At 41.7% G+C, this 27048-nt stretch overlaps 1 protein-coding gene across 2 annotated transcripts in view; it reads right to left on the bottom strand.

The window, feature by feature from the left end:
* Positions 1–27048, bottom strand: part of LOC144497559 (cAMP-dependent protein kinase catalytic subunit beta) — a 138418-nt gene that overhangs the window by 20224 nt on the left and 91146 nt on the right. For both annotated transcript variants that reach the window (XM_078218985.1, XM_078218984.1), the window contains exons 2-4: positions 14183–14244; positions 8051–8179; positions 1822–1920 (exon numbers count right to left, since the gene is read on the bottom strand). In XM_078218985.1, coding sequence (XP_078075111.1) covers positions 1822–1920; positions 8051–8179; positions 14183–14244 — 290 coding nt within the window. The remainder of the gene's footprint in view (positions 1–1821; positions 1921–8050; positions 8180–14182; positions 14245–27048) is intronic.

Below are 27048 nucleotides of genomic sequence, written 5' to 3'. Positions count from 1 at the left end.
CCCTTGGATCCCATGCCCTCTCACTTTCTCGAGAAGTCTTGCATGGGGGACCTTATCGAACGCCTTGCTGAACTCCATGTAAACCACATCTACCGCTTTTCCTTCGTCAACGTGTTTAGTCACATTTTCAAAGAACTCCACCAGGCTCATAAGGCACGATTTGCCTTTGACAAAGCCGTGCTGATTACTTTTGAGCATACTAAACTTCTCTAAAGGTTCATAAATCCTGTCCCTCAGGATCTTCAATATCGATGAAGCATGGTGAATATTGAAATTTTTAGCGTGGGACCATTTGGTGCGTTGGCAATGGTTGCCCATGGAACCAACCCACATCAGAAGAGGGGGACTCTGCCTGATCTTCTCAACATGGACCTGCATCCTTTGGTTCTGGGCAGACACATTTTCATTCATGGCATCGTAAGGAAATGCTAACGGCTATAAAGGCACAATTACATTTATCGGAATTTTAAAAACTGTATGAGACAAATCTGCACTGTCAACCACATTAAAAATCTGCCACAGTTGATGAATTTGGATACTGTGGACCAACAATGAAAATCACAAAAAATTATACATGTGTACTGAAGAAATGCTGAAAGTAATTGGAGTGAAAACCTTGAGAGGCCACACTAATTCTGAAGAGTAATTAGGGGATGGGCAACAAATGCCACCCTTGCCAGCAGCACTCATACCACATGAACAAATAAAAAAAAAAAGAGTGAACACTCATTTAACTAACGAGGAATAGGTAGATTGCCCTTGCAGTGGGTTAGTTTTCACATACTGCACAATAATGTGAAGGGTTACACTGGCAACATATCCAGTGTTATCAATGCACTGCCATTGGGGCATTTAGGCATTGATGCTTCTCTACTGCACAAAAAAAATTACCGGACAATGCTGGCATTAAGAACCATGTGGATGATGCCCGGAATAAATGAAATTATAAATGCAGCCACCTACTATAGAAAACACACCTTGCTGTACTGTTAAAACATAACTGGGCAAGTCATATCATGTCTTCCATAGAATGAACAATGCCATTTAATTCCACGCAAATTAACATGGTTTCAGTTTGCAAGAAGGTAACCGATCATTTATGAATTGTGTCACACATCAATTCATTTGGAATGCAACACCTTTATTCGGTTTCATCTGTACCTTATGCTGTTATTAAAGTACACTTCAAAACAGAAAGGAACTGAGTTGTGCATGAGAGGGATTAAGTTAATACCCTGTAAGCAACCGATCAAAGGGTAATAAAGGGATTGGTTAATGGTTATAGTCACAACCTGTATTGAAATGCAATTCACATACTTAGCAATGGAGGGGAGGCAATATGCAATAAAAGCAAATGCCTAAATTCTAAAGCCGTCATGAAGTATCAACAGTGGCAACACATTTGCTACATAACTGGAACAATACGTTTCCAGATATTTCATTAGAAATGCTTCAAATTCCAATAACGTAAAAAAATGAATGGTACAAGACTTTCGAATATCACACCATCCTCCACCCCATAGCATTTAAAATCAGGTTTCATACAATCGATTACAAGTTTACAACTCGACAGCAATAACCACATGGAGTTTCTTCAATTTATCACCTGGCAACCGGTGGGAAAACACTCCGTGTTGGCAGCGTAATTCCAAAGAACAATTTTATTTAACCCCTTTCAGCAAATTGCAGACTTGCAATTCTCCCAGATGAGCTGACTGATATCAACAGCAAAGATTAAAATTTTTTAAAAAAACTTAAGAGGAAAGAGAATGAGGGTAGATGTGCACCACTGTCCTTCTAAAGTCCGATATGAATATTTACCTTGAAGGAATACTCCAATTTCACCAGAAATGGGAAATTAACCGCCTGCAATATTCTCTTCTCATTGAGTGTGTGTTCGATTTGCTTCAGTTTGACAACCTAAAGAAAGATGACATTACTCAACACCGTTCCTGTTGAAGGGATCACCATGTTAATTTGTATAGCAATCTTTTACTTCATTGGAACAACATAGTTAAGTCTCAACAACTTAAACACCAAATCGAATTCAGGATAATGAGTGAATCTCAACTCAACAATCATTGTCTAACAATAAGAACTCTGCTTTAAATTTGATCTGCCTCCTTTAGGGCAGGAGAAGAGAAATGAGTCTTGTCAAATGAGTTCCAATTTGAGTCAAATTAGTATGAACAGATGATGAAAATGTGGTAAAGTTTAAAGTTCATTACTTTCTGCTTTCCTGCTGCTGCACAATGTTAAAAACAAGGCTCATCACACTATTCCATTCTAACTTACTCTTTCACAGGGCCTCAACACTGGAATTCTTACCTCTCAGTCTTCCCTTCCTTCTATAATCTACAGGCTTTTAAAAACGTGATCCTGGCATCACCTAACCACTGCGTGATGAGTTATCTCGTCTTCTCTACTACTCTTTTCAACTTTGGTTCCTGCATAGTGTCCTGCCCTATGGGCCCTGGCTTTTCACATTTCACCTAAGTTTCTCAATAAAAAAGACAAGAAATTAATAAGAATATTAAGCAGACAAACATTAATACTAAAGATACCAGATGGACAACGTGCACACAGCAGTCATTATTAAAGTTTTTTAAAAATCCCGTGTTGGTCACTCTTCACAAAAGTCACTGGAAGTGCTGAAGAGTGTCGGCACCTGCCGATTTTGCTGGTGGGAGATACTAAGCAGGAAGTCCCATTCCAGCAATTAGTGTTAGGAATTGCCTGTGTGGGAATGGGATTGACTGTGGCCACGATAGCTCCTATAAATTGATCCGGTATGTGAAAAAGGGGCAAAACTGGATGAGCATGAAAGGATTAATTTTGATTAGATCATCATCCCAGCATGTATTAGCACTTCCTGGCAACTGGAGGAAAACTAAAACTACATTCAGAACAGATATTTATAATAAGCTCAGCCCCGTGGCAAGATTTCACATGCAATAGAAAGTTTTAAGGAAAAGAATTCCACTTTTAGCCCAGCTAGAAACCACTGCAGTGAACCTAGCAGTCAGTAGTTGGGATGCTCTACACCAGGTCACAAAGTGCCTCCTCCTACTTTCCTTCCTTTGTCTTTAGAATGCTAGATAGTGCTAATCAGCCATTGCCAACAGGACAGGGCAAGGATAATGTTAGTAAAATCACCGTTCATTTTCTACAGATATATTTTTCCACTTTAATCCCTCTAGCATTAACAAACCTATTTATAAGAAAGCAAGTTGCATTCACCTTGATTAACGTGGAAATACTTGGTCTTTCACTGTAATAGTTTCACCCATGGTCTCCCCTGCTATCTCCCAATTTTATTGCTGCCGCTAGGCTTAAATAGCACATTGGTGCTGAGATACATACGGAAAATAGTTGTATTTGAGCAAAGTATTTTAAACGCACCAATATAATCAGCGTGTATTCCCTTAGTGTATCACCTCAAATTGCACTGGTTAAAATGGCAGGCTTACATCCAGCAGTATGATGAGTAAATGAAAATATCTTTTCCAGACATAATCCAAATTTGCAAGGACAAAAATGTGTGACTGCACAGTTAGGTGCTTCTCAGCAGAAAAACTTCACACACCCACCACTGCACTGTACTGAAAACAGCGACATCATTCCATTTCATAACTCGACTCTTAAGCCCACCTCTCAGAACGTAACTGTCCCTATATATAAATTGCAAGTGGAGATTTAGTTCAAGGTCTTGCTGCCACTGTTTGTTTGCAATTAAATGCTGTAATTCCCGATATCTGCTGTGCTTGAAAAGTGAGACACACCTTTCTGAAATTCCTTGTGTAAATATTCCTGTTGCTTGGATTTCTTTTTTTAGTGCCTGTGATTGAGATGTACAATTCAATCTCGAAATGTTAAACTCTAATCTGTTCTGTGCACTTTGGTATGCATTCACCATTTGTTTAATTGAGGCTACTGTTGTAAATCACACCAAATTATGCAATAAAATGGTCACCAGTATCTGAAAGAGGCATTTTCAGGGAGAATAATTCTTCATCAGTTCTGGCAATTGTCTTAATTTTTAAAACATAGTAAATCTACTCTGAATATCACTGATTTCTACATGTCACATTTGTATTTTTAATTTCTTCAGACAACTAGAACCATAAAGACATGCCTCAGATTTGAGATTGCAAATGTCTTTGATCTGCAAAACATAAAATATTTTAAAGGCACCAAACTCATAAAATTCAAGAGCATTCAATATTTGCAAAACAAGATCCTCAAAACACAATCGGTATTTGATTATCTATCCCTGATAAATGCAGTTAATCCCGACGAAGGTGATTTTATTCAGGAAAATTTTAAAAAAGTAAATTCCCATTTTAGATTCCCCCAGACAAATTTGTTCCACTTTAACATGGTGGATATAATGGGGTTGGTCAGTATTTCTGCGTTGGTGCTGTTCTTTCTGGGACCTAGGTGACACCAAGTGACCCAATCTACACCATTTTGGAGCGAGTACAAGGAAGCCAGTTACTTCTTAAAATCCTGCAATGCAATTTTGTGCGAAGATTATCACTCGCCACCCCCCTCCTGCCTCATGCCTCTTTCCCACTCACTGTTTCCATCACCCACCCTCCCTGATCCTCCCACTTGCAGCTTTCCAACTCCCTTTGCTCACATCCTCCCTCTTGTCATCCCTCTTCCAAGCACTTGGTCACAGTGAGGACTCAGGAGAGGAAAGCAGGTGAGTGGGAGGGTCGGCGAATGGAGGGTCATTGAGCAGGAAAAGAAAGCCAAGTAGAAAGAGCTAGCAAATTTATTTTAAAACTTTATTTTAAAAGTTACTTCATTAATAGCCCAATGGGACAGTGGTTAGCACTGTTGCCTCAGTGCCAGGGATCATGATTCGATTCTAGTGTTGGGTGACTGTCTGTGTGGAGTATGCACGCTCTCCCAGTATCTGTGTGGTTCCTCCGGGTGCTCCGGTTTCCTCCCCCTGTCCAGAGATGTGCAGATTAGGTGGATTGGCCATGCTAAATTGTCCCTCAAGTGTAGGTTAGTGGGATTAGCAGGGTAAATACATTGGGTTATAAGGCCTAGGTAAGATGCTCTGTTGGGGTGCAGTCTCGATGGGCCGAATGGCCTCCTTCTCCCGGGGATTCTATGTTGAACATCGGAATTTTGAAATGCAGGTTGTTTCAACATATGCTATTTCATTGCTATTTTTCTGAAAAAGGTCCTACAGAACCTTTTATAATGGTTTCAATGGGAAAATCTGATCTGGTTAACATTGTTTCACTTGAAGCTGCACTTCTCAGGAATACAACTCCAATGTAAGCAAGGAATCACTATTGTTCACAGCTGTTACGAATATAGAGATGATGTGGAGATGCCGGCGTTGGACTGGGATAAGCACAGTAAGAAGTCTCGCAACACCAGGTTAAAGTCCAACAGGTTTATTGGCAGCACTAGCTTTCGGAGTCTCAAGCTCCTTCATCAGGTGAGTGAGGACTTGTGTCCTCAACACAAGTCCTCACTCACCTGCTGAAAGAGCTTGAGACTCCGAAAGCTAGTGCTGCCAAATAAACCTGTTGGACTTTAACCTGGTGTTGTGAGACTTCTTACTACGAATATAGAGTTCATGGTTCATGTGTTTTAGTAAATAATTTTTGTTTCAAGAATTAAAGTGCAACTGTAGAAAATGGGATAGATGCAATTAAAGCAAGCTTAGGAATCCTTTACAACAAAAAGCCTGGGGCATATTGCCGTAAGAGGTTAACAGCAGGAAAGATAAAGTAATTAAAATGTCAGGCTTTAGAGATTGCCAGAATGCCACAAGAAATGGTAGTTCGAAAGGTGAACCCAAGTGTGTTTAATTCAGTCAGAATACAAGAGATAGAGCTATAAAGCAGATGGGGCTTACTTAGCTAAAGAGCTGGAGACGTCAAGCCTATAAAGCTTGCAATAATGGCAGTTCTGAGCGACTATTTTGGGAGGTAGAGCCAAATGCGTTTTAAAGCATTCAGTAAATGATGAAAGACTGTGAAATGCATTCACTTCATCAGATTGTAACTGAGGGATAACTAGCTGAAAGATTGTTTTGAGGACAGTCCAGAATAGGTCATCGCATTGTGGGGACGGGTGGAGCTTAGCGCGGTTCTGGGTTTCAATTCATGTTGGTGTTTGCAGAGTTAGTTACAGCTTAGAACTGGCATGTGCAGTTTGATAGGTCTGCACTGGAAACAGAGTTTAGAAAAACGTCATCAGTGATCATGCGGAATGCAGATGTGGCGTAATCTCAGTTAGAATCTTGAGAGTACAGTAAGTCGTCTCACAACACCAGGTTAAAGTCCAACAGGTTTATTTGGTATCACGAGCTTGAGTGAGTCTCATCTGATGAAGGAGCAGCACCCAAGAGCTCGTGACACCAAATAAACCTGTTGGACTTTAACCTGGTGTTGTGAGACTTCTTACTGTGCCCACCCTAGTCGAATGCCGGCATCTCCACATCAAAGAACCTTGTGAGGTAGTGGAAGCTGGATGGTTGACGAGTCTGAAGCTTATGGGTAAATGTACAGTGTTGCTCACAGTGTCTTATCACAAAGGAAAATAATCAGCTGCATTAGCTTGGAAGTACTGGAGAGTAACCAGAACAAAGCCATCTACAGTCAGGAGATGGTAAATGGTAGCCTTACCCCTGGGAATAGCTGAAGCTGAGAAGAATTCGCCAGAGGATACTTATGAGTGGTCCCTACAGATGCAAATAATTTTTAAGATTTGTGTGTCTTACAAGAGAATTCTTGAGGGCGAATGAAGTGGGCAGCACAGTGCTGTCTCAGCGCCAGGGACCCAGGTTTGATTCCCGGCTTGGGTCACTGTCTGTGTGGAGTTTGCATGTTCTCCCCGTGTCTGCATGGGTTTCCTCCGGGTGCTCCGGTTTCCCCCCACATCCAAAGATGAGTTAGGTGGATTGCCCATGCTAAATTGCCCCTTAGTGTCAGGGGGTCTAGCTAGGATAAATGCATGGGGTTATGGGGATAGGGCCTGGGTGGGATTGTGGTTGGTGCAGACTCAATGGGCCAAATGGCCTCCTTCTGCACTGTAGGATTCTATGATTCTATAAATCTGAGTGCATACAAACTATAGCACGAATTCAATCATATTCGCTTTGTTTAATTCTTTCGTATAAAGTTTTTTTTGGTTAAAAAGTGAAATCTTAGTTAAAATAAGATAATTGAATTTATTTTCAAAGTCCCTAACTGGATCATAATCCTGGATTCATAATATGACAAAGCATTGCTGCCTTCAGAGACCCACAATGTACCAGCTCTGTGCTCTCCTATAGGGCAAAGCTGGTTTTCTGTCTGCTGGCTTGTTTCCAGCTGGGGGTGGGGAAACGATGGGTGTGGGGAGCTAGATTAGTGAAGTTGCAGCTTGTGATTTTAACTGCATATTCTACTTGTTTCAGGGTTGTTCTGGGGTGGAGTCCATTCTGTTTCATCGCGGGGCGAATTCCACAACCTTGGGAGACCGAAGCATATAAACACTACTTGCTGAAACAAGCCGCAAGTTTTACTAGCAAATAATTCAAACAGCATCGATTCACAAAGTTAATTCAAAAGTGCTTAGTTTATAAATCTGAAGTTAATTGTTTGATATTGTCATACCGCGCATCTAAGACATCTGTGCTGGTTCAAACTTGAAAAGGAAATGGTCTTTGAAGCTTTGCTGTATTTCTGACGCATCTCCAGCTGACCTTTTCAGCATCACTCTGTGGTTAAAGTAGGCAAAAGGCCAAAAGCCAGAACTCTGAAAAAGCACTTCCGCATTAACTAATCAGTATCGTTTCTCCTTTGTGAAAATCAGTGGGACACACCAGTTTCCGAAAGGAATACTGCTCAGTACAGCAGGAACACAGCAAAGCTATCATACTGTTACCCAATTTGGTGCAAACAGATCTACAACCACATGTCCGTCAGAAAGAGTTTTCGCACTGACATGCTCAAAGTTGATGACTAGCATTTTAAAAACAGCCTCAATGTAATGTTATATCTCTGTGTTATTTAAGATGGGGTTGCATACTCACTTTCTGTTTATCCAGTATTTTCATGGCATAGTACTGGTCTGTGCCTTTATGTTTCACCAACATAACCCTCCCGAAAGAACCCGTTCCAAGTGTTTTTTGCCTTTCAAAATCATCTAGGCCTGCAGTGTTCTGAAAGATACAAAAGAGCAATTTTAGTGTTTTTTTCAGTGTTGATATCACTCCACACTGTAATTACCCTTCCACATCCACGCCACCCAGTCCAGGCCCTACTTGCAACTCTCACCAGGGACTGCCTTGTTGATCCTCCAAAAGTGCACTGGGGGAGGGGGGCGGAAGAGAAAAAAATAGAGGGGTGGGCAGCAGAGGCAGAGGAACAGAAAAGATACATGGCCCACTGCCAAAACACAACTTCGCCCAGATCATTACACCTCCACAATTTTCATCACAAGCCACTCTTGCTCACAAAGTCACTTAATTCCTTGCCGGAATATATAGTACTTTGCCAGAGAGTGTTGGTGCAGGCTTGATGGGACAAATGGCCTCCTTCCATACAGTCGGGATTCTATGATTTCTATAACTCACGGTGCATGAACCTTTACCTTTTCCTAGCATGTTATTCACATATAAACTCTCAGTGTTGTCATATATTTGTTTGCACAAGGCATCAGAAACGTATCTGATCCAGTCTCTGCCTGGTGTTCATAATTAGGAGAGGGGACCTCATTTAACATCTACATGCCATGCCAGTAGATGCAGCCAGGAATTGGATTGCTACTCTGCAGGACAATCAGAAAAGTAGTCTTGCCCAACACCCAAAAACAGTTCCAAGATGGCCTTCAAAACTTTTCCAATAGTGATCCCATCAGCAAAAAGAAACAATTTCTCCTCTCTAACCCAGGTGCATGAAGGTCGTTTTCGCACCCTCGCTACCATCCAGGTTAGCAAAGCTGTGTTGCATCTCAGTGTATGCAAAAATTAAAATCTCCTTCATGACAGCTTTGCCTTTGAACAAAGAACAAAGAAAATTACAGCACAAGAACAGGCCCTTTGGCCCTCCAAGCCTGCACCAAACTTTGCTGTATGTTTCTTTGCTCGCCATATTTGAGTGTACCAGTACTGACGGCACCTAATATATTCTGTATAAGATGCCAAATAAAGTTCCTTCTACTGCCAGCACTAATATTTTGAGTTTACATTCAGTATTCCTCAAGGTCTACAGGAGATTTTAATTTATTCTATTAGGGAGTAGTTCTGTGCTGTAGACTGTACTCTGTGGATCAACATCCATGAAGCAGCAGTGATCCCAAACTCAACTGTAGTGAAGAGAGTTTCATATCAAGTTGGAATTACATGCAGAATCCAGAAATCAAAAAATATAATTCTGATCTATGGTGCAAGCAGTCTCCTTCTCCGGTTTATTACTAGAAGATGACAGGATAATTTATACACGTTAGGATACAGAGGGCTAACACAAGAAAGCTAAGAGTTGCAAATGTGGCTTGGACTCCGGGCAGTGGTAAAAGCAGTCCTGCACTGTTTCAAGATGACAAGGTGCAAAATAAATTAACAGTACAGTCATAAAGTTATGAACACAGTAAACATCGCTCTTTCTAAACAGCTACCTTTGCAAATGGATTTCACCAGCTCTGCATTCAAACTAAACACAAACAACACCAGAAGCAACAAGGCAGAGGATATTCAAAATTTCATAGAAACCATGAACAAAATACATGAAGAAATGCCACTACAAAGCGATGATTAATTATCAATGATGGAATATTTTGATCACCAGTGCTTCAGGCAGTACGTATGGACTAAAACAATAAATCAGCGACTCTAATATCATAGAACATAGAACATAGAAAGCCACAGCACAAACAGGCCCTTCGGCCCACAAGTTGCGCCGATCACATCCCCACCTCTAGGCCTATCTATAGCCCTCAATCCCATTAAATCCCATGTACTCATCCAGAAGTCTCTTAAAAGACCCCAACGAGTTTGCCTCCACCACCACCGACGTCAGCCGATTCCACTCACCCACCACCCTCTGAGTGAAAAACTTACCTCTGACATCCCCCCTGTACCTACCCCCCAGCACCTTAAACCTGTGTCCTCTCGTAGCAACCATTTCAGCCCTTGGAAATAGCCTCTGAGAGTCCACCCTATCCAGACCCCTCAACATCTTGTAAACCTCTATCAGGTCACCTCTCATCCTTCGTCTCTCCAGGGAGAAGAGACCAAGCTCCCTCAACCTATCCTCATAAGGCATGCCCCCCAATCCAGGCAATATCAACATCACAACTTCAAAAAATCAGTATGAGTGGCTTTCAGAAGATTCCAGACCAACATATTTAAGTTCTAAAAGGGGCTTGAACCCACATTCACTGTGCCACCGCTAAGCCAAGCCAATTACAGCTACAGTGGCAGTAATTAGCTCACAGCACCATTCTAAGGGGGAAATATTCAGATTTCTGATCCTAATTGCTTTTGGTCCATTCTGCTGAAAACTAGGCAAGTGTGGGCACTGATCAATCACAGAGCTGGATTTGGCTTTGATGCTCTCATTTTGTGGATCAACCGATGCAAAGTGTGCTTTTGCCCAGGCATACATGAAAAAGTTACTTTAACAAGGCAGCAACTAATACAAGTGGAATGGCACCCCCCCCCCCACCCCCAGTGGAATGGCACCCCCTCCCCCGCAGCCAGTGGATTGGCACCCCTCCCCCCCAGCGGAATGGCACCCCCTCCCTCCCCCGCAGCCAGCGGAATGGCACCCCCTCCCTCCCCCGCAGCCAGTGGAATGGCACCCCCTCCCCCCCCGGCAGCCAGTGGAATGGCACCCCCTCCCCCCTCGCCCCGCAGCCAGTGGAATGGCACCACCCTCCCCCCAACCGCAGCCAGTGGAATGGCACCCCCCCCCCACCGCAGCCAGTGGAATGGCACCCCCCCCCCCCACCGCAGCCAGTGGAATGGCACCCCCCCCCCCCCCCCCCAACGGCTAGTGCAATGGCACCCCTCCTGCAGCCAGTGGAATGTTCCCCCCCGCCCCGGCAGCCAGTGGAATCACACCCCAACAACAATCAACATTGTCAGGGATCGAAGAGGAGGAATAAAAACTTTCGCATTGAAGGATTTGATAAATTAAAGTCATAACTCAATATTTTGAATTGGACTTTAAAAACCCAGATATTAATAAGAACATAAAAACTAGGAGCAGGAGTAGGCCATCTGGCCCCTCGAGCCTGCTCCGCCATACAAAAAGATCATGGCTGATCTTTTCTGGGACTCGGCTCCACTTACCCACCCGCTCACCATAACCCTTAGTTCCTTTACTGTTCAAAAATGTATCTATCCTTGCCTTAAAAACATTCAATGAGGTAGCCTCAACTGCTTCACTGGGCAGGGAACTCCACAGATTCACAACTCTTTGGGTGAAGAAGTTCCTCCTCAACTCAGTCCTAAATCTGCTTCCCCTTATTTTGAGGCTACGCCCCTTAGTTCTAGTTTCACCTCCCAGTGGAAACAACTTCCCTGCTTCTATCTTTTCTATTCCCTTCATAATATTATATTTTTCTATAAGATCTCCCCTCATTCTTCTGAATTCCAATGAGTATAGCCCCAGTCTACTCAGTCTCTCTTCATAAGCCAACCCTCTTAACTCTGGAATCAACCCAGTGAATCCCCTCTGCACCCCCTCCAGTGCCAGTACATCCTTTCTCAAGTAAGGAGACCAAAACTGTGCACAGTACTCCAGGTGTGGCCTCACCAGCACCTTATACAGCTGCAACATAACCTCGCTGTTTTTAAACTCCATTCCTCTAGCAATAAAGGACAAAATTCCATTTGCCTTCTTAATTACCTGCTGCATCTGCAAACCAACTCTTTGAGATTCCTGCACAAGGACATCCAGGGCCCTCTGCACAGCAGCATGCTGCAATTTTTTACCATTTCAATAATAGTCCATTTTGCTGTTATTCCTACCAAAATGGATGACCTCACATTTACCGACATTGTACTCCATCTGCCAGACCCTCGCCCACTCACTTAGACTATCTAGATCTCTTTGCAGACTTTCAGCGTCCTCTGCACACTTTGCTCTTCCACCCACCTTAGTGTCATCTGCCAGTTTTGACACACTACACTTGTTCCCCAACTCCAAATCATCTATGTAAATCATAAACAATTGCGGTCCCAACACTGATCTCTGAGGCACACCACTAGCCACTGATCGTCAACCAGAAAAACACCCATTTACCCCCACTCTTTGCTTTCTGTCAGTTAACCAATCCTCTATCCATGCTAATACATTACCCGTAACACCGTGCACCTTTATCTTATGTAGCAGTCTTTGGTGCGGCATCTTGTCAAATGCCTTCTGGAAATCCAGATACACCACATCCACAGGTTCCCCATTGTCCACTGCACATGTAATGTTCTCAAAGGATTCCACCAAATTAGTCAAACATGACCTTCCCTTCATGAACCCATGCTGTGTCTTACTAATGGGACAATTTATATCCAGATGTCTTGCTATTTCTTCCTTGATGATAGGGAAAATGCTTGAATCTACTACAGAAGTTAAGCTAACCGGCCTATAGTTACCTGCCTTTTGTCTACCTCCTTTTTTAAACAGTGGCGTCACATTTGCTGTTTTCCAATCTGTGGGAACCACCCAGCGAATTTTGGTAAATTACCACTAGTGCATTTGCTATTTCTCCCGCCATCTCTTTTAGTACCCTGGGATACATTCCATCAGGACCAGGAGGCTTGTCTACCTTTAGCCCCATTAATTTGCCCAACACTACCTCTTTCGTGATAATGATCGTTTCTAGGTTCTCACTTGCCATAGCCATCCTGTCGTCAACTTTTGGCATGTTACTTGTGTCTTCCACTGTGAAGACCAACACAAAATACCTGTTCAATGCCTCAGCCATTTTCTCATTTCCAGTTATTATATCCCCCTTCTCATCCTCTAAAGGACCAATATGTTTACTTTAGCCACTCTTTTTCGTTTTATATATTTGCAGAGCTAGTTTACTCTCATAATCCATCTTACTTTTCTTTATAGCTTTTTTTGTGGCTTTCTGCTGACCTTTAAAGATCTCCCAATCCTCTAGTTTCCCACTAATCTTTGCCACTTTGTATGCATTTTCTTACAATTTGATCCCCTCCTTTATTTCCTTAGGTATCCATGGCTGATTATCTCTTTTTCTACAGTCCTTTCTTATTACTGGTATATACTTTTGCTGAGCACTGTGAAAGATCGCATGATTAGATGTGAGCAAATGCCCTGACAAATCTGCTTGTATCGTACCCAAAGAAGAACTTAAACAGCTGTAAATTCTGATCCTGTTATTAACACAGGCCAATTGTTAAACTGAAGAAACCAAAGTAAAAACCTGACCATATTTTTGGTACTGATTTTAGTGGGTCACACAAGACAGGTCCCAAGGCCAATCCAGCTGCTGGGATATGTAATAAATACAATGGACGCACAATTTTTAATTCATTTGCTCAAGATGAAGAGTGCGCCTGATGATTGATGCTAGGGAAACAAGTGTTTGGTGTGAGCATCAATCACTTACAGGCAAGCTTATAGATAGTACTGTAGCCAGTTGCAAGTAAACTTGACCCCGTCACTTTGCTTTAGTCTCAGTCGAAAACTCCTTCCTGCATCACAGAATCATAGAAACCCTACAATGCAGAAGGAGGCCGTTTGGCCCATCGAGTCTGCACCGACCACAATCCCACCCAGGCCCTACCCCCATATCCCTACATATTTACCCGCTAATCCCTCTAACCTACGTATCTCAGGACACTAAGGGGCAATTTTTAGCATGGCCAATCAGGTAATATTTTCCATTATCTGTACTGCTGTCTCTTTATCCGGTGAGCAGAACTGCTTATTAAATGGCAGGGATGACAGATAAGAGGGCTGATATTGCCCCAAACTCACTTCATGTGTGAAGTGAGCTACTGCCGGAGATACCTTCATCCAAACATGATTGGAGAATGATTTGATCCCATGTCTTAAAGTGGAAGAATAGTGAATAACGTTGAAAGACCCAAAGCTCTCTCATTTCCCTCTCCCCTACAAGAATGGTCTTTGAAACCATCTGCACATTATCTTTCTGCATCAGTGATCTACAAGCATAGTAATCCAACACATACCTGTGGTGGACTTTCCCATTTTCTTAAGAAATCTTCTTTGGCTTTGGCTAAGAACTCTTTCACTATAAAACAAAGATAGATAATGTGGTTAAAACAAAATACTGGATCGGTGAGAAGCATGGTTTGTGAAGATGACATTAATTACATTATCAAGTGTATAAGTAGCACATCATTGCAAAAAATAAATATTTAAAATCAAACCTGCTTAAAGATTACAAGACATGTGAAACTACTTATACACAAGATATCAAACTACATTTTCCAATATTTCTGTTGCACAAATTTTAAGCTTCTCAGTGGAGTATTTTAATCAGAACTTGTAGCAATTGCTACTAGTTTGCAACACACAACTTAAAAAAAAGTAAAACAAAATCCAAAGCAGCAGCTAGGCAAGCAAGTTTTAATGTTAACAGCTACAAAGCAAATGGATTGGAAATGCAAAACGACCACAGGCAAAGACACACAATAGCTATGAAACAATGCAAACCAAAGCTGCTCATAGTCACAGAAGGCTGAATTTTTGACTTCTTTAAAATATTTGGAAAAAAAAGGTCAACTGGACCTCCGACTGATCTGTTCAAACTTTGACGCTGTCAATCAAATCACCATTTGGAAATGATCTGTTTTGGTCAAGAATCCTTACTTTTTGCTTGTACCAATTTCCTGAAAGAAAACTACTTTTATAATAATGACAATAAATATTTAGCGGAATATATATATTGATGCAATTTTTTTCCTGTGTGCGTATTTCTAAAATCAGAAGTTTACATGCTAATATGAGATCCTAAACTTTCCAAAAACTAGATGAATGATTTTCAAATATTAATATTAGATAAAATGCATCATGTAAATGAAAAACTGTTTTATGCTCCTCAATATCATTGCTTGTCTTCCATTTAATTCTAATTGCTATTATTTTCAAAGGACATTTCATTTGAAACTAATTGCGTCCTGTGCCACAATTTGAATTCTTTTCCCCCCGGAAAAAATTGACTTTCTGTGACTTTGGGCTTCTTATGAAATAACGCGCATACCAAAGGTCTCTACAGTTCATCAAAGGTTTTCAGGACAATTCACCCCAAGTAACCAAAGGGATGAGATGACGAGAAGAAAAGGAGAGAAAAAAGTTCATGAATTTAACCAGAGTAGAAAGGATGAAATACAGATACAACATATAGTACATTTCACACTACCAAAATTAAGACCATCATTTAAACTTTGTCTACACTTAAATTAGTAAAATCACCATAGCCAACAAGGGAGTGGAAAAAAAGTTCGTGAATGTAACATGAATAGGTAGAGAATAGAAGGATATGGACCACAGAGGCAAAAAGTTTAGAAAGTTGTGTGTCAGCACAGGCTTGGTTGGCTGGAGGGCCTGTTCCTGTGCTGTACTTTATTCTTGGCCAGAGTAGAATTGCGGAATACAATTCAACCTTCCCTAACTCGCGTTAATTAATTTCCGGTGAACTATCCTATTATGGTCCCTGAAAGGGAACTCCCTAGTTTTTAAGGGTTTTTTGCTTTTGTTTTTCTGCCCTTGATGTTCTCAGGGTAACAACCACCTCCACCTTATGAGTGGCTGGATGGCACATTGGCTGGCTAATTCAATTAACTCATTTAGCCAACAGTTGTGGTTGCTGCAAGGTGGAGGAATAAACCAGTTGCACTCCGAGGAAAAGAGAACCTGTGCTGCTGAAAAGTATCTGATCCTGAACAAATACATTTCAGGCTAGAAAATTTGCGTGCCCCACGTGTTCAAACCTGCAATTGCAAGGACGTGACACACAAGTGGAATGGCCTCAAATCTGAATCGGAAGAGTAACGGGGAGAAGTGGCCAGGTCAGTTAGAATAAAAGTCGTGTTGAGGTTACAAATTTACAGCTCTCCTGCCTCACCTATCACCCAGCTCTCAGAAGTTCCACCTAAAGGAGTGAACCAAATAAAGATGGCTCCACAGAGTTAATTCCCAGGAGAACATTTTTTCCACTCCTGCACTAAACAAATTACAAATGGAACTCCAGAAAAATAGCACCTGCACAAATAAACACAAAAATAAGATAACTTATACAACACCAAACACAAGACCTTTGCAGGGTACTTTCACGGCAGATTCAGCAGCAGAAGCAGACTGATACTTTAATTCACAGCGGTACAACAAATTTGAAATAGTTGTGTTGCATTTTCAATTTTTACATGCTGATCAAGGCAAAAGCGTGCATTTGCCTATGTCTCATTTTCTTTAACTTATCAAGCATAAATCTATATTTGGGTTCAGAGCAGGTTTTTTCCTAAAAAAATGAGTAGCCGCTTAGGACTGAACTGAAGTATTGCTGAAAAAGGAGAGACATGGCTTTTCATTTTGCACTCATCAGAACAGACACAAGAATACCAAATCTCAGAGGGAACAACAATTTACTGCAGGAGTTGGTCGGCAAGTGGATTCATTGATTGAGGGGTCACCACGGAGAATGCACCAGCGGACAGTTATCCCCACGCTTTCATTTAAGTCAAAAGGTAGGCTTACTCTGGTCACCCGTGCTTTTGTTTAATTTGAAAAAGGCACAATGCCTGGACACATGCTACTTAGAGGACAGGGCGCTGCATGTGAATATATGTAGCCACTCAAGTGTGAGCGAGCAGCAATGCAGCCCGATGACTATGTCAACCAGTGTCAACTTACTTTTAAAAAAATGTAAACAAAAGCTTGGGGGAATAATTGTTCCCTGGATGCTTTCTCCATGGCAAAACTCGCCAACCAATTAGTATCCTTTTCTCATGCAGTATAAATTGTTGTTCCTTTTGAAATCTGGTATTCTTGCATACGTCCTGATGTGTGCAAGACAAAAGCTTTAACAGCATGTCTCTTTTTTTCAGGAATACTCAAATTCAAAGTTTTCGTTCCATCAACTCTCCCTCCAAACAATGCACCACAGCTGTAAATGTGGTGAGATTTGTTTCGACAAGTGGAAGGATGCAAACATCAACTACACTTAAATTTAAATAATCACTAAAAAAAATATAGACACAATTGACTGAAGGTTTAACAATGAAAGGTATATATTTTTTAAATTATAAAACTAAGCAACATTGGAGTACATCAGCTGAAATAGAAATACATTCATTATACTGTATTAGAACATTTCAGGTAAAATATCAAAATCTTTGAATAGAAGTTTATGTATTTTGGGTCTGTGCATTTCAATAACCTGTTATTACCATTCATCACTTTTCTTTTGTACCATTTTTCATAGGGCAAACCCAGACACTGAATAAATTATCTGTAGAGTTGATGGCAAGTCAAATTAAATTCATTGGCTGAGTTGCGTGTTGAATTTTATGTAATTATCTGATTGCCTAATCAGGCTACCTGAGATGATCTTGCATTAAGAAAGCTTGGATATTCCTTGGGGCTGCTTGGTAAGCTATTCAAACATTTTTCCACTGGGTTTTCTGAACACACTAATCATTAATGTTGCAGCTATACAAGACCCTGGTCAGACCACACTTGGAGTACTGTGCTCAGTTCTGGTCGCCTCATTACAGGAAGGATGTGGAAGCCATAGAAAGGGTGCAGAGGAGATTTACAAGGATGTCGCCTGGGTTGGGGAGCATGCCTTATGAGGATAGGTTGAGTGAGCTCGGCCTTTTCTCCTTGGAGAGACAAAGGATGAGGGGTGACCTGATAGAGGTGTATAAGATGTTGAGGGGTATTGATCGAGTGGATAGTCAGAGGCTTTTTCCCACGGTTTAAATGGTTGCCACAAGAGGACACAGGTTTAAGGTGCTGGGGAGTAGGTACAGAGGAGATATCAGGGGTAAGTTTTTCACTCAGAGGGTGGTGAGTACGTGGAATGGGCTGCCAGCAACGGTGGTGGAGGCGGATTCGATAGGGTCTTTTAAGAGACTTTTAGATAAGTACATGGAATTTAGTAAGATAGAGGGTTATAGGTAAGCCTAGTAATCGCTAAGGTCGGGACATGTTCAGCACAACTTTGTGCGCTGAAGGGCCTGTATTGTGCTGTCGTTTTTCTATGTTTCTATTACAACATTGGTTAGGCTGTGATGTAGCTGGCATCCTCTGAAGATGGATGTTCAGCATTTGACTTCACATAATGTGATAACAGCATAGCTGCTCAGTCAAGATGCATTTGAGCAAGCATCTTGCAGTGACAATATTAAGCAACAGAAGATTTTGGAGGCGTTACAATTTGAAATGAAATCTTTTCTTGATGTTTTAAGCCTTTAGTCAACCAGCCAACAATGAAACTTGCATTTGCTTAGAGCTCAGTAACATGAAGCTATTGACGAAATACTGACAGTTCGACTTGACTAAGTTTTGTTTTGTTAAGGTTTAGAAATTGTCCTTGTGCTTCATGTTAACGGTTTACTTGATCATTTATATTTCTGACAACTTAGCCTCTTAATCTTTCTATGGAAGTACGTAAAGTCATAAGTTACAATTATCTAACTAAATGATAGGTTAGTAAAATCACAGGCTTGGCTCCTCATGCATGTTCTTTGAATGACATTATTCAATTATTCCCGCCACAGCGAAAAACCGCACCGACCTCCTCAGAAGACAAAGACGGGACACGGTGGACAGAGTACCCTTCGTCGTCCAGTACTTCCCCGGAGTGGAGAAGCTACGGCATCTCCTCCGGAGCCTTCAACATGTCATTGATGAAGACGAACATCTCGCCAAGGCCATCCCCACACCCCCACTTCTTGCCTTCAAACAACCACGCAACCTCAAACAGACCATTGTCCGCAGCAAACTACCCAGCCTTCAGGAGAACAGTGACCACGACACCACACAACCGTGCCACAGCAACCTCTGCAAGACGTGCCGGATCATCAACACGGATGCCATCATCTCACGTGAGAACACCATCTACCAGGTACATGGTACCTACTCTTGCAACTCGGCCAACGTTGTCTACCTGATACGCTGCAAGAAAGGATGTCCCGAGGCATGGTACATTGGGGAAACCATGCAGACGCTACGACAACGGATGAATGAACACCGCTCGACAATCACCAGACAAGACTGTTCTCTTCCTGTGGGGGAGCACTTCAGCAGTCACGGGCATTCAGCCTTGGATCTTCAGGTAAGCGTTCTCCAAGGCGGCCTTCACGACACACGACAGCGCAGAGTCACTGAGCAGAAACTGATAGCCAAGTTTCGCACACATGAGGACGGTCTAAACCGGGATGTTGGATTTATGTCACATTATCAGTAACCCCCGCAGCTTGACTCCTGGACTTGCACAATTTCACAAGCTGTACTGTCTGGAGACAATACACATCTCTTTAACCTGTGTTGAATGCTCCCTCCACCCACATTGTCTGTGCATTTAAGACCTGGCTGGCTGTAGAGATTTGCATTCTAATCAGCATTCTGTAATTTGATTTCTGTGTCTGTGCCCTGTTTGAGAACAGAGACCACTCCATCTGACGAAGGAGCATTGCTCCGAAAGCTTATGGTATTTGCTACCAAATAAACCTGTTGGACTTTAACCTGGTGTTGTGAGACTTCTTACTTCTCAAAAGAATCCATCCCTTCCCCCCCACTTCAAGAATATATCCATTTTCCTTTTCAAGGCGACAACTGTATCTGCTTCCATCATCCATTCAGGTTGCATTCCAAATCATTGCTACATTAAAAAAAACACCTAATTTCCCCTCCAGATACTTTAAAACTGTGTCCTTTGGTGACTGACCCCCTGGCCATTGGAATCATGTGTGCAAGATGTTTTTTATTTAGCAAAACCCATCATGATTATGCATCTCCAATATAACGTTAAAGAAAATATCTTTATAAGTTGTGCAGGTTAGGTTGATTGGCCATGAAGAATTGCTCCTTAGTGTCAGTGGGGTTATGGGGATAGGGTCTGGCTGGGATTAATGTCGGTGCAGATTCGATGGGCCGAACGGCCTCCTTCCACATTGCAGAGACTCTGTGATTCTAATAATTAAATTTAATGAGGTGGCCATATCTGAAAGTTGCTAATAATAGCAGACAGACAAACTCCTTTAAATCAGAAATGCACCAAAAACAGAATGCAAACCCCAAACCAGGAATGAAAGCTCAACATCTCTTCATAGCTTTCAATAGTCCACTTACTTTCACATTCATGCACTTGAGTTACTAAATCAGTGAAGATTGATGTGCTTTAAAAACACATTTGAATTTCCAGTGACTGACTGGAAGGTTCACACAAGGTTTCAAGTTTTAAGACTTTTATTGTAACAAACAAACTAAAAGCAACATTGCTTAAACACAATTCAGTAGGTAACTTATACTATAGAACGTTTTCCCCGATTAACTTTTAACATGTCCGACAATCCCAATCCAGGGATATACTTTACTCTGTCCCTTAAGTAGACATTTTATTCTCTTGGAATTCGTCCAATGTTATTTTGTGCTCCTGATGGCCTGTTTCATTCCCCCCCCCCCCCCCCCGTCCCAACAGGTAACCTCTACCCTAGGTCTGACTTCCACAATGAGGGTTACCCTGGACATTCTTCCCACTAGCCAAAACTAGGCAAATCTTGCAGTCTAATTTAAATCCTCACAAACTTGGGTCACACATTTAAGAAATATAAAACGCATGGGTAGCACAGTGGTTAGCACTGCTGCCTCAACGCCAGGGACCTGGGTTCAATTCCAGCCTTGGGTGACTATTTGTGCAGAGTTTGCACATTCTCCCCATGTCTGCGTGGGTTTCCCCCGGGTATTCCGGTTTCCTCCCACAGTCCAAAGACGTGTGGGTTGGGTTGACTGGGCATGCAAAATTGCCCCTTAATGTCAAGGGCACTAGCAGGACAAAAATGTAGGGCTTACAGGGATAGGGCCTGGGTGGGATTGTTGTCAGTGCAGGCTTGATGGGCTCAATGGCCTCCTTCCGCACTGTCGGGATTCTATGATTCCGTGAAAATTTTAAGATCTATTAATTTCTTCCTAATTATGATCTCTCCTTTTTGATTTGTGTCACAGATTTGACATTGAATTCACCCAGGCTTAATTCACCATCCTTTGCTCATCTAAAGACACCGTCAAAGAGGCAGTGGCAGCATCCACAACAGCATGTATAAGCACTGGAACTGGAGAGGCATTCCTTCAACTTCTCCTGCCAACAGTTGTTTGAGCATGCCCTCATGGTCAAGCTACTCTTGTTTCCCAGTCACTGATCTGGATATGTTCCTCTCGATGTGGAGATGCCTGCGTTGGACTGGGGTAAACACAGTAAGGAGTCGAACAACACCAAAAGTCCAACAGGTTTATTTGGTAGCAAAAGCCACTAGCTTTCGGAGCACTGCTCCTTCGTCAGGTGAGTGGGAGATCTGCTAACAAACAGGGCATATAAAGACACAAACTCAAGTTACAGAATAATGAATAATGATTGGAATGCGAGTCTTTACAGCTAATCAAGTCTTAAAGGTACAGACAATGTGAGTGGAGAGAGCATTTAGCACAGGTTAAAGGTATTATATATTCAGGTAAGCGTTCTCCAAGGCGGCCTTCACGACGCACGACAGCGCAGAGTCGCTGAGCAGAGACTGATAGTCAGGCTCCGCACACATGAGGAAGGCCTCACCCGGGATCTTGGGTTCATGTCACACTATCTGTAACCCCCACAACATGCCTGGACTTGCAAAATCTCACTGGCTGGAGACAATACACATCTCTAACCTGTGCTAAATGCTCTCTCCACTCACATTGTCTGTACCTTTAAGACTTGATTAGCTGTAAAGACTCACATTCCAATCATTATTCTAACTTGAGTTTGTGTCTTTATATGCCCTGTTTGCTGTTTGTTAGCAGATCTCCCACTCACCTGACGAAGGAGCAGCGCTCCGAAAGCTAGTGGCGTTTGCTACCAAATAAACCTGTTGGACTTTAACCTGGTGTTGTTAGACTCCTTACTGTATGTTCCTCTCAGCCAGCCATCAGGGCTTCAGCAACAAAATAAATCACAATTATAAACGCTTATGAGATGATTTGGATATGGTGCCTACCTTGTTAAAAGTATTTGTAAACTAATGGCAATTTACTCTGAAAATAAGGCTGACATTGGCATGAGAAAACGGATTCCTGGAACCAGGTGACTTAGTAAGCAATTGTGATGTGGTACCGAGCCACACAGACAAGGTGACACTTGATACTTTACTTATAGCTTACTGACCCAAGTCACAGTATTAGCGAAATAATGCAATATCATCCTGGAGCTAAGGAGGCAGGAAAAGACTGTAGGTAACTTTAATGCTAGTTATTATTCAGCAGCAACTCCTTCAAGGGAGGTGTCTCTCTCTGCTGGAAAAAGAATTTCTAGCGCTTTCAGTTTTCACTTTATTTAGTGCCAGTTTCATAATCTTACGGCACAATGAGAATTTATGTTTTTAAAAATTAAGAGAACTCTACATAGAACGATGCTGTGTGGGTGCCAACAAGGCCATCTCTAGCATCACAAACACACACCCCTGAACAATTTGGGGCCCTTTAACACTAGGTTGAAGTACTGCTTGTTCAAGGTGTGTCACAGTAATTGTACAGATGGGTGCAATTTGAATTGATGAATTAAGCAGAGATCAGAAGATTAAGGGATTGTTCTCTACAATAGTAGCACATCTATTTGAAAAGTGATAATGCTGGATATATTAAGCCGCAAACTTGACAATCAACTCCGGGAACAGAAAAATCACCTTTCAAATCTTGACACTATTTAATTTAAAAGCGGCACAGTAATATATTACTACAGATTGCTTGGGTGCCTAATTGATTTCTACTTAATACATCTTTTAAGAAGCATCTATACAATTTATTATGCTCCACTATAAAATCATTTCCACAATAACAGAAACAGAAAGTGCTGGAAAAACTCAGCAGGTCTGGCAGCATCTGAGGAGAGAAAACAGACTTAACATTGAGTCAGTATGATTCTTCTTCAGAGCTAAGGAGATGAAATAGTGATGGTTATAAATGTATAAGAGGGGGGTGTAGCAGCTGGAGCAGGGTGGAAGGTCAGTGATTGGTGGGAGCTAGGAGAGATTGCAACAAAGATGTGTAGGTCACGAGACAGAGGTAATGTTAATGGCAGGAGAAGGAGCTAGTAGTTACATTAAGATAAAATATCAGAATGTGTTAATGGGAGAAAAAAGGTCAGTGCTCAGTGGAAATAAAACTTTAGAACAAGTAACAGGTGGCCCAGTGGAGGGTTGCATTGGGACAAAAAATGCTTACATATAAAATAATAAAAAATGGTCACGGTGGAGGAGAAAGAGGCTGAAATTGTTGAACTCAATGTTGAGCCCCAAGGGATGTGATGTGTCTAATCTCAAGATGAGGTGTTGCGTCTTCAGTTTGCGTTGCACTTCACTTGTGCATTGCAACAGGCTAAGGACAGTCATGTGGGCACGAGAGCAAGATGCTGAGTTGAAATGGCAAGCGACAGGAAGATTGGGATCATGCTTGCGTGCTAAGTGAAGGTGTTCTGCAAAGCGGTCACCCGGTCCTGCTTAGTCTCCTCAAATGACCACCATATTGGGAGCAGTGAATACAGCAGACTAAATTGAAGGAGGTACAAGTGAAATGTCGCTTCACCTGAAACAGGTGCTTGTGGCCTTGAATGGTGAGGGACAAGGTGGTAAAGGGCAAGGGGTTACACCTGCTGCAATCGCAAAGGAAAGTGCATGGGAAAGAGAATAGTTGGGGGATGGAGGAGTGGACCAGAGTGTCACAGTCCCTGCGGAATGCTGACGGGGGGGTTGGGGGTGGGGGGTGTTGTGGTGGCTAGAATTGGCAGAGGATGATCCTTTGAATACCTCTACAGCTGAGGGAGGAAGAGACAAAAGACTTCCTATTCCCACTCAAAGAATATTGGGTGGACAGATAAGCACAGGATCAGATTTGACTGTGACAGCCTCCATGATCAAAAAGCATGCTAACACACTGTCAACGTTCACGTGTGAAGTCAGTGACTCAAATAGGTCGCAATGACTGCAATATCAATAAGCAATCATATAACTGATCAATTCCTTATAAAACCACAAGTTTCCAGTGTAATTGACTGGTCTTGGTACATCCTCAGCCAAGAGAAAAGGGCCAAACTCTTCAAACCAAGACTGCCTGAATCTAAAACTACAAGTCCTTAAATGCAATTGTATTTCTCTAAGTGAGATTTATTAGTTGTGATACAGAGATAAATTGATACAGTTATACTGCAGGTACTCATAGAACCATTGCCGGATGGACTTTGATCTTTGTTCTGAGACAAATCCACACTCTGTATGTGAGCACTACTGAATACTAAGCCTACTTTTGCCAGACCATGGGTAAATTTAGCATCTGAAGCGCTGTTCTTGGAGAAGATATTCCCAAGATAGCAGAGCTTCTGAAACATGGTGCTGCTGCTGATTGCAACTATGTGGTCTTGGAATTTGTGGCCAGGGGTATGTTGTTACAAGATCTTTATCAGACTAATTGTAAAGCTGAAGTATTCTGAGGTTTAGGCAAGTGGTTAACAAGCAGCTGGATGTCCTCTGGAATAAGTGCTGTGTGAGCAGTCGTTGCTATAGTAATTCCTCATAAATTCTTTGTATTCCTCACACCATGCAAAAATAGCTAACTAGCACAAAGCCACGATGGCTTTGTTGAAACAAAAGGAGGCAAGGAACTACAAAAGGTCGTGAATGTAGCCCAATCCATCACGCAAACCAGCCTCCCATCCATTGATTCTGTCTACACTTCCCACTGCCTCGGCAAAGCAGCCAGCATAATTAAGGACCCCACACTCCCCGGACATACTCTCGTCCACCTTCTTCCATCGGGAAAAGATACAAAAGTCTGAGGTCACGTACCAACCGACTCACGAACAGCTTCTTCCCTGCTGCCATCAGATTTTGAATGGATCTACCTTGCATTAAATTGATCTTTCTCTACACCCTAGCTATGACTGTAACACTACATTCTGCATTCTTTCCTTTCCTTCTTTATGAACGGTATGCTTTGTCTGTATAGCGGGCAAGAAACAATACTTTTCACTGTATGTTAATACATGTGACAATAATAAATCAAATCAAACAAGGAATGCTCCTACACAATCTAATTGTAACTCAAGTGCATAAAACTCCATTTTATAAGGCAAGGATGTGTTAATAGATTTCATTTATGATTTTGGCACCTCACAACATTTTTTGATTAATTCCATCTGTTGCAAGAAGCAACTCCGATTCACAAAACCTAAAAACCAGGAAAAATAGAAGTCTCTCAGGTTGCAGTTTCCATTTCAATAACTTTTCTAGTGACCAGCATTAATACCTAATAGTTCTTTTGATTTCTCTGTAAACTGAAACCAGAGTAACTGAAAAGGCTGACCAGCTCAGTAATATCTCAGACCAAAAACATTCTTTCATAGTCAAACCACATTTTCCATGCCATGAATCAATGTACCATAGGAAGAGGCTTGTCAGTCATTAAACAAGTATCATTGAGTACCTTATCATAATTTACATACAAATGTCCTTTGTGGAAGAAATCTGCCATCTTTACCCAGTCTGGCCTACATGTGACTCCAGACCTAGGGCAATGTGGTTGACCTTAATTGCCTTCTGAAATGGCCTAGCAAACCAATTCAGGATGTGCAACAAATGTTGACTTTGCCAGCAATGCCCACACCCCATGAAAGAATAAAAAATTAAACTGCTGAAACATATCAGTATTCTAAACAGACTTTTTAATTCTAGATAAATATTTAAGGAAATTGTGAAGATCCAGACCTCAGTTGAGATTGCTTAGAGTCTCCAGTCAAGGTACTGATTGAAATAAGTGCTACCATCACCTTGGCATAAACTAGTGTAAAAAAAACTCTTTTTATAATCAGCTTTGTCAAAATGAAATAATACCAAAAGCTCCTTTTCAGTTACACTAATGAAATAACATAGGCATAAATACTTAAATGCAATTTAGCTAGGAAAAGTTATCCTTGGTATTCTTATTAAACAATATTTAAGCACGGTTTCAAATGTTGTTTATAATGCCTAAAGCCGTACTCACCCCCCATGCTCAATCACAGCCCTTCACAGATGCATACTTCTCCCAGAAACAATGGCTAAAGATCGACAAGGAAGGGCAAGATGCAAATGGGCAGCTAATTAGATTTTGGAAAGTCAAGTTCTATAACTGCCACCCTATGTTTTGGAAAGTATCTAAATGAATGCCATCATGAAGTAAAATTTGGTGCATTTCAATCTCACCATTCTTTAAGCTACCCAGATGATGATTTTCTTGGAGCTATGATTCCCAAGGCAAAAAGACTCGAGAATACCCTGGGGTCCCCAGGATACAGTGGAAGATTTTTCAAACATCAGGCATGGTGTTACCACAGCAACATCACTGATGATGGTTTATTCACCACAGGTGCTCTCTGATACTGTTCTTCTAAAAAATAATAGAAATTTACTGTATCCAGTAAATTCCAGTAAGGCAAACCCTTTGGAGGTGAGGGTTGGAGCAAACAAATCGGAATCTTTTCAATCAAACCTTAATTTTCCCACTGTTCTTTCTGACAGGACTTGAATACCAGCACCAAAGTAGCATTATGTGGTCTTATTGCCCAATTCGATTACATTCTCATTACTGATACAAAATAAGATGCATTTACAAAAATACACAAGACTCCGAAGGGTGTACACAACAAGCTTTGTTACTTATCATTACAAAATCGTGTGTGTTATTTGTCATGACCATAAAATGAATTAGATTATTGATGCAGATTTTGGTCCAGTGTAAGAAACCTGATGCAGTATATGGGAGTTTAGCCTCCTACTTCACCAGGCTCCATCATCTTTCTTTTCCATTTGTGATG

This window comes from Mustelus asterias, chromosome 8 (assembly GCF_964213995.1).
Source record: "Mustelus asterias chromosome 8, sMusAst1.hap1.1, whole genome shotgun sequence".
In the NCBI taxonomy this organism is placed as follows: domain Eukaryota; kingdom Metazoa; phylum Chordata; class Chondrichthyes; order Carcharhiniformes; family Triakidae; genus Mustelus; species Mustelus asterias.
Note: the sequence above shows the minus strand (reverse complement) of the source record. Positions and strands in the feature narration are given on the sequence as shown.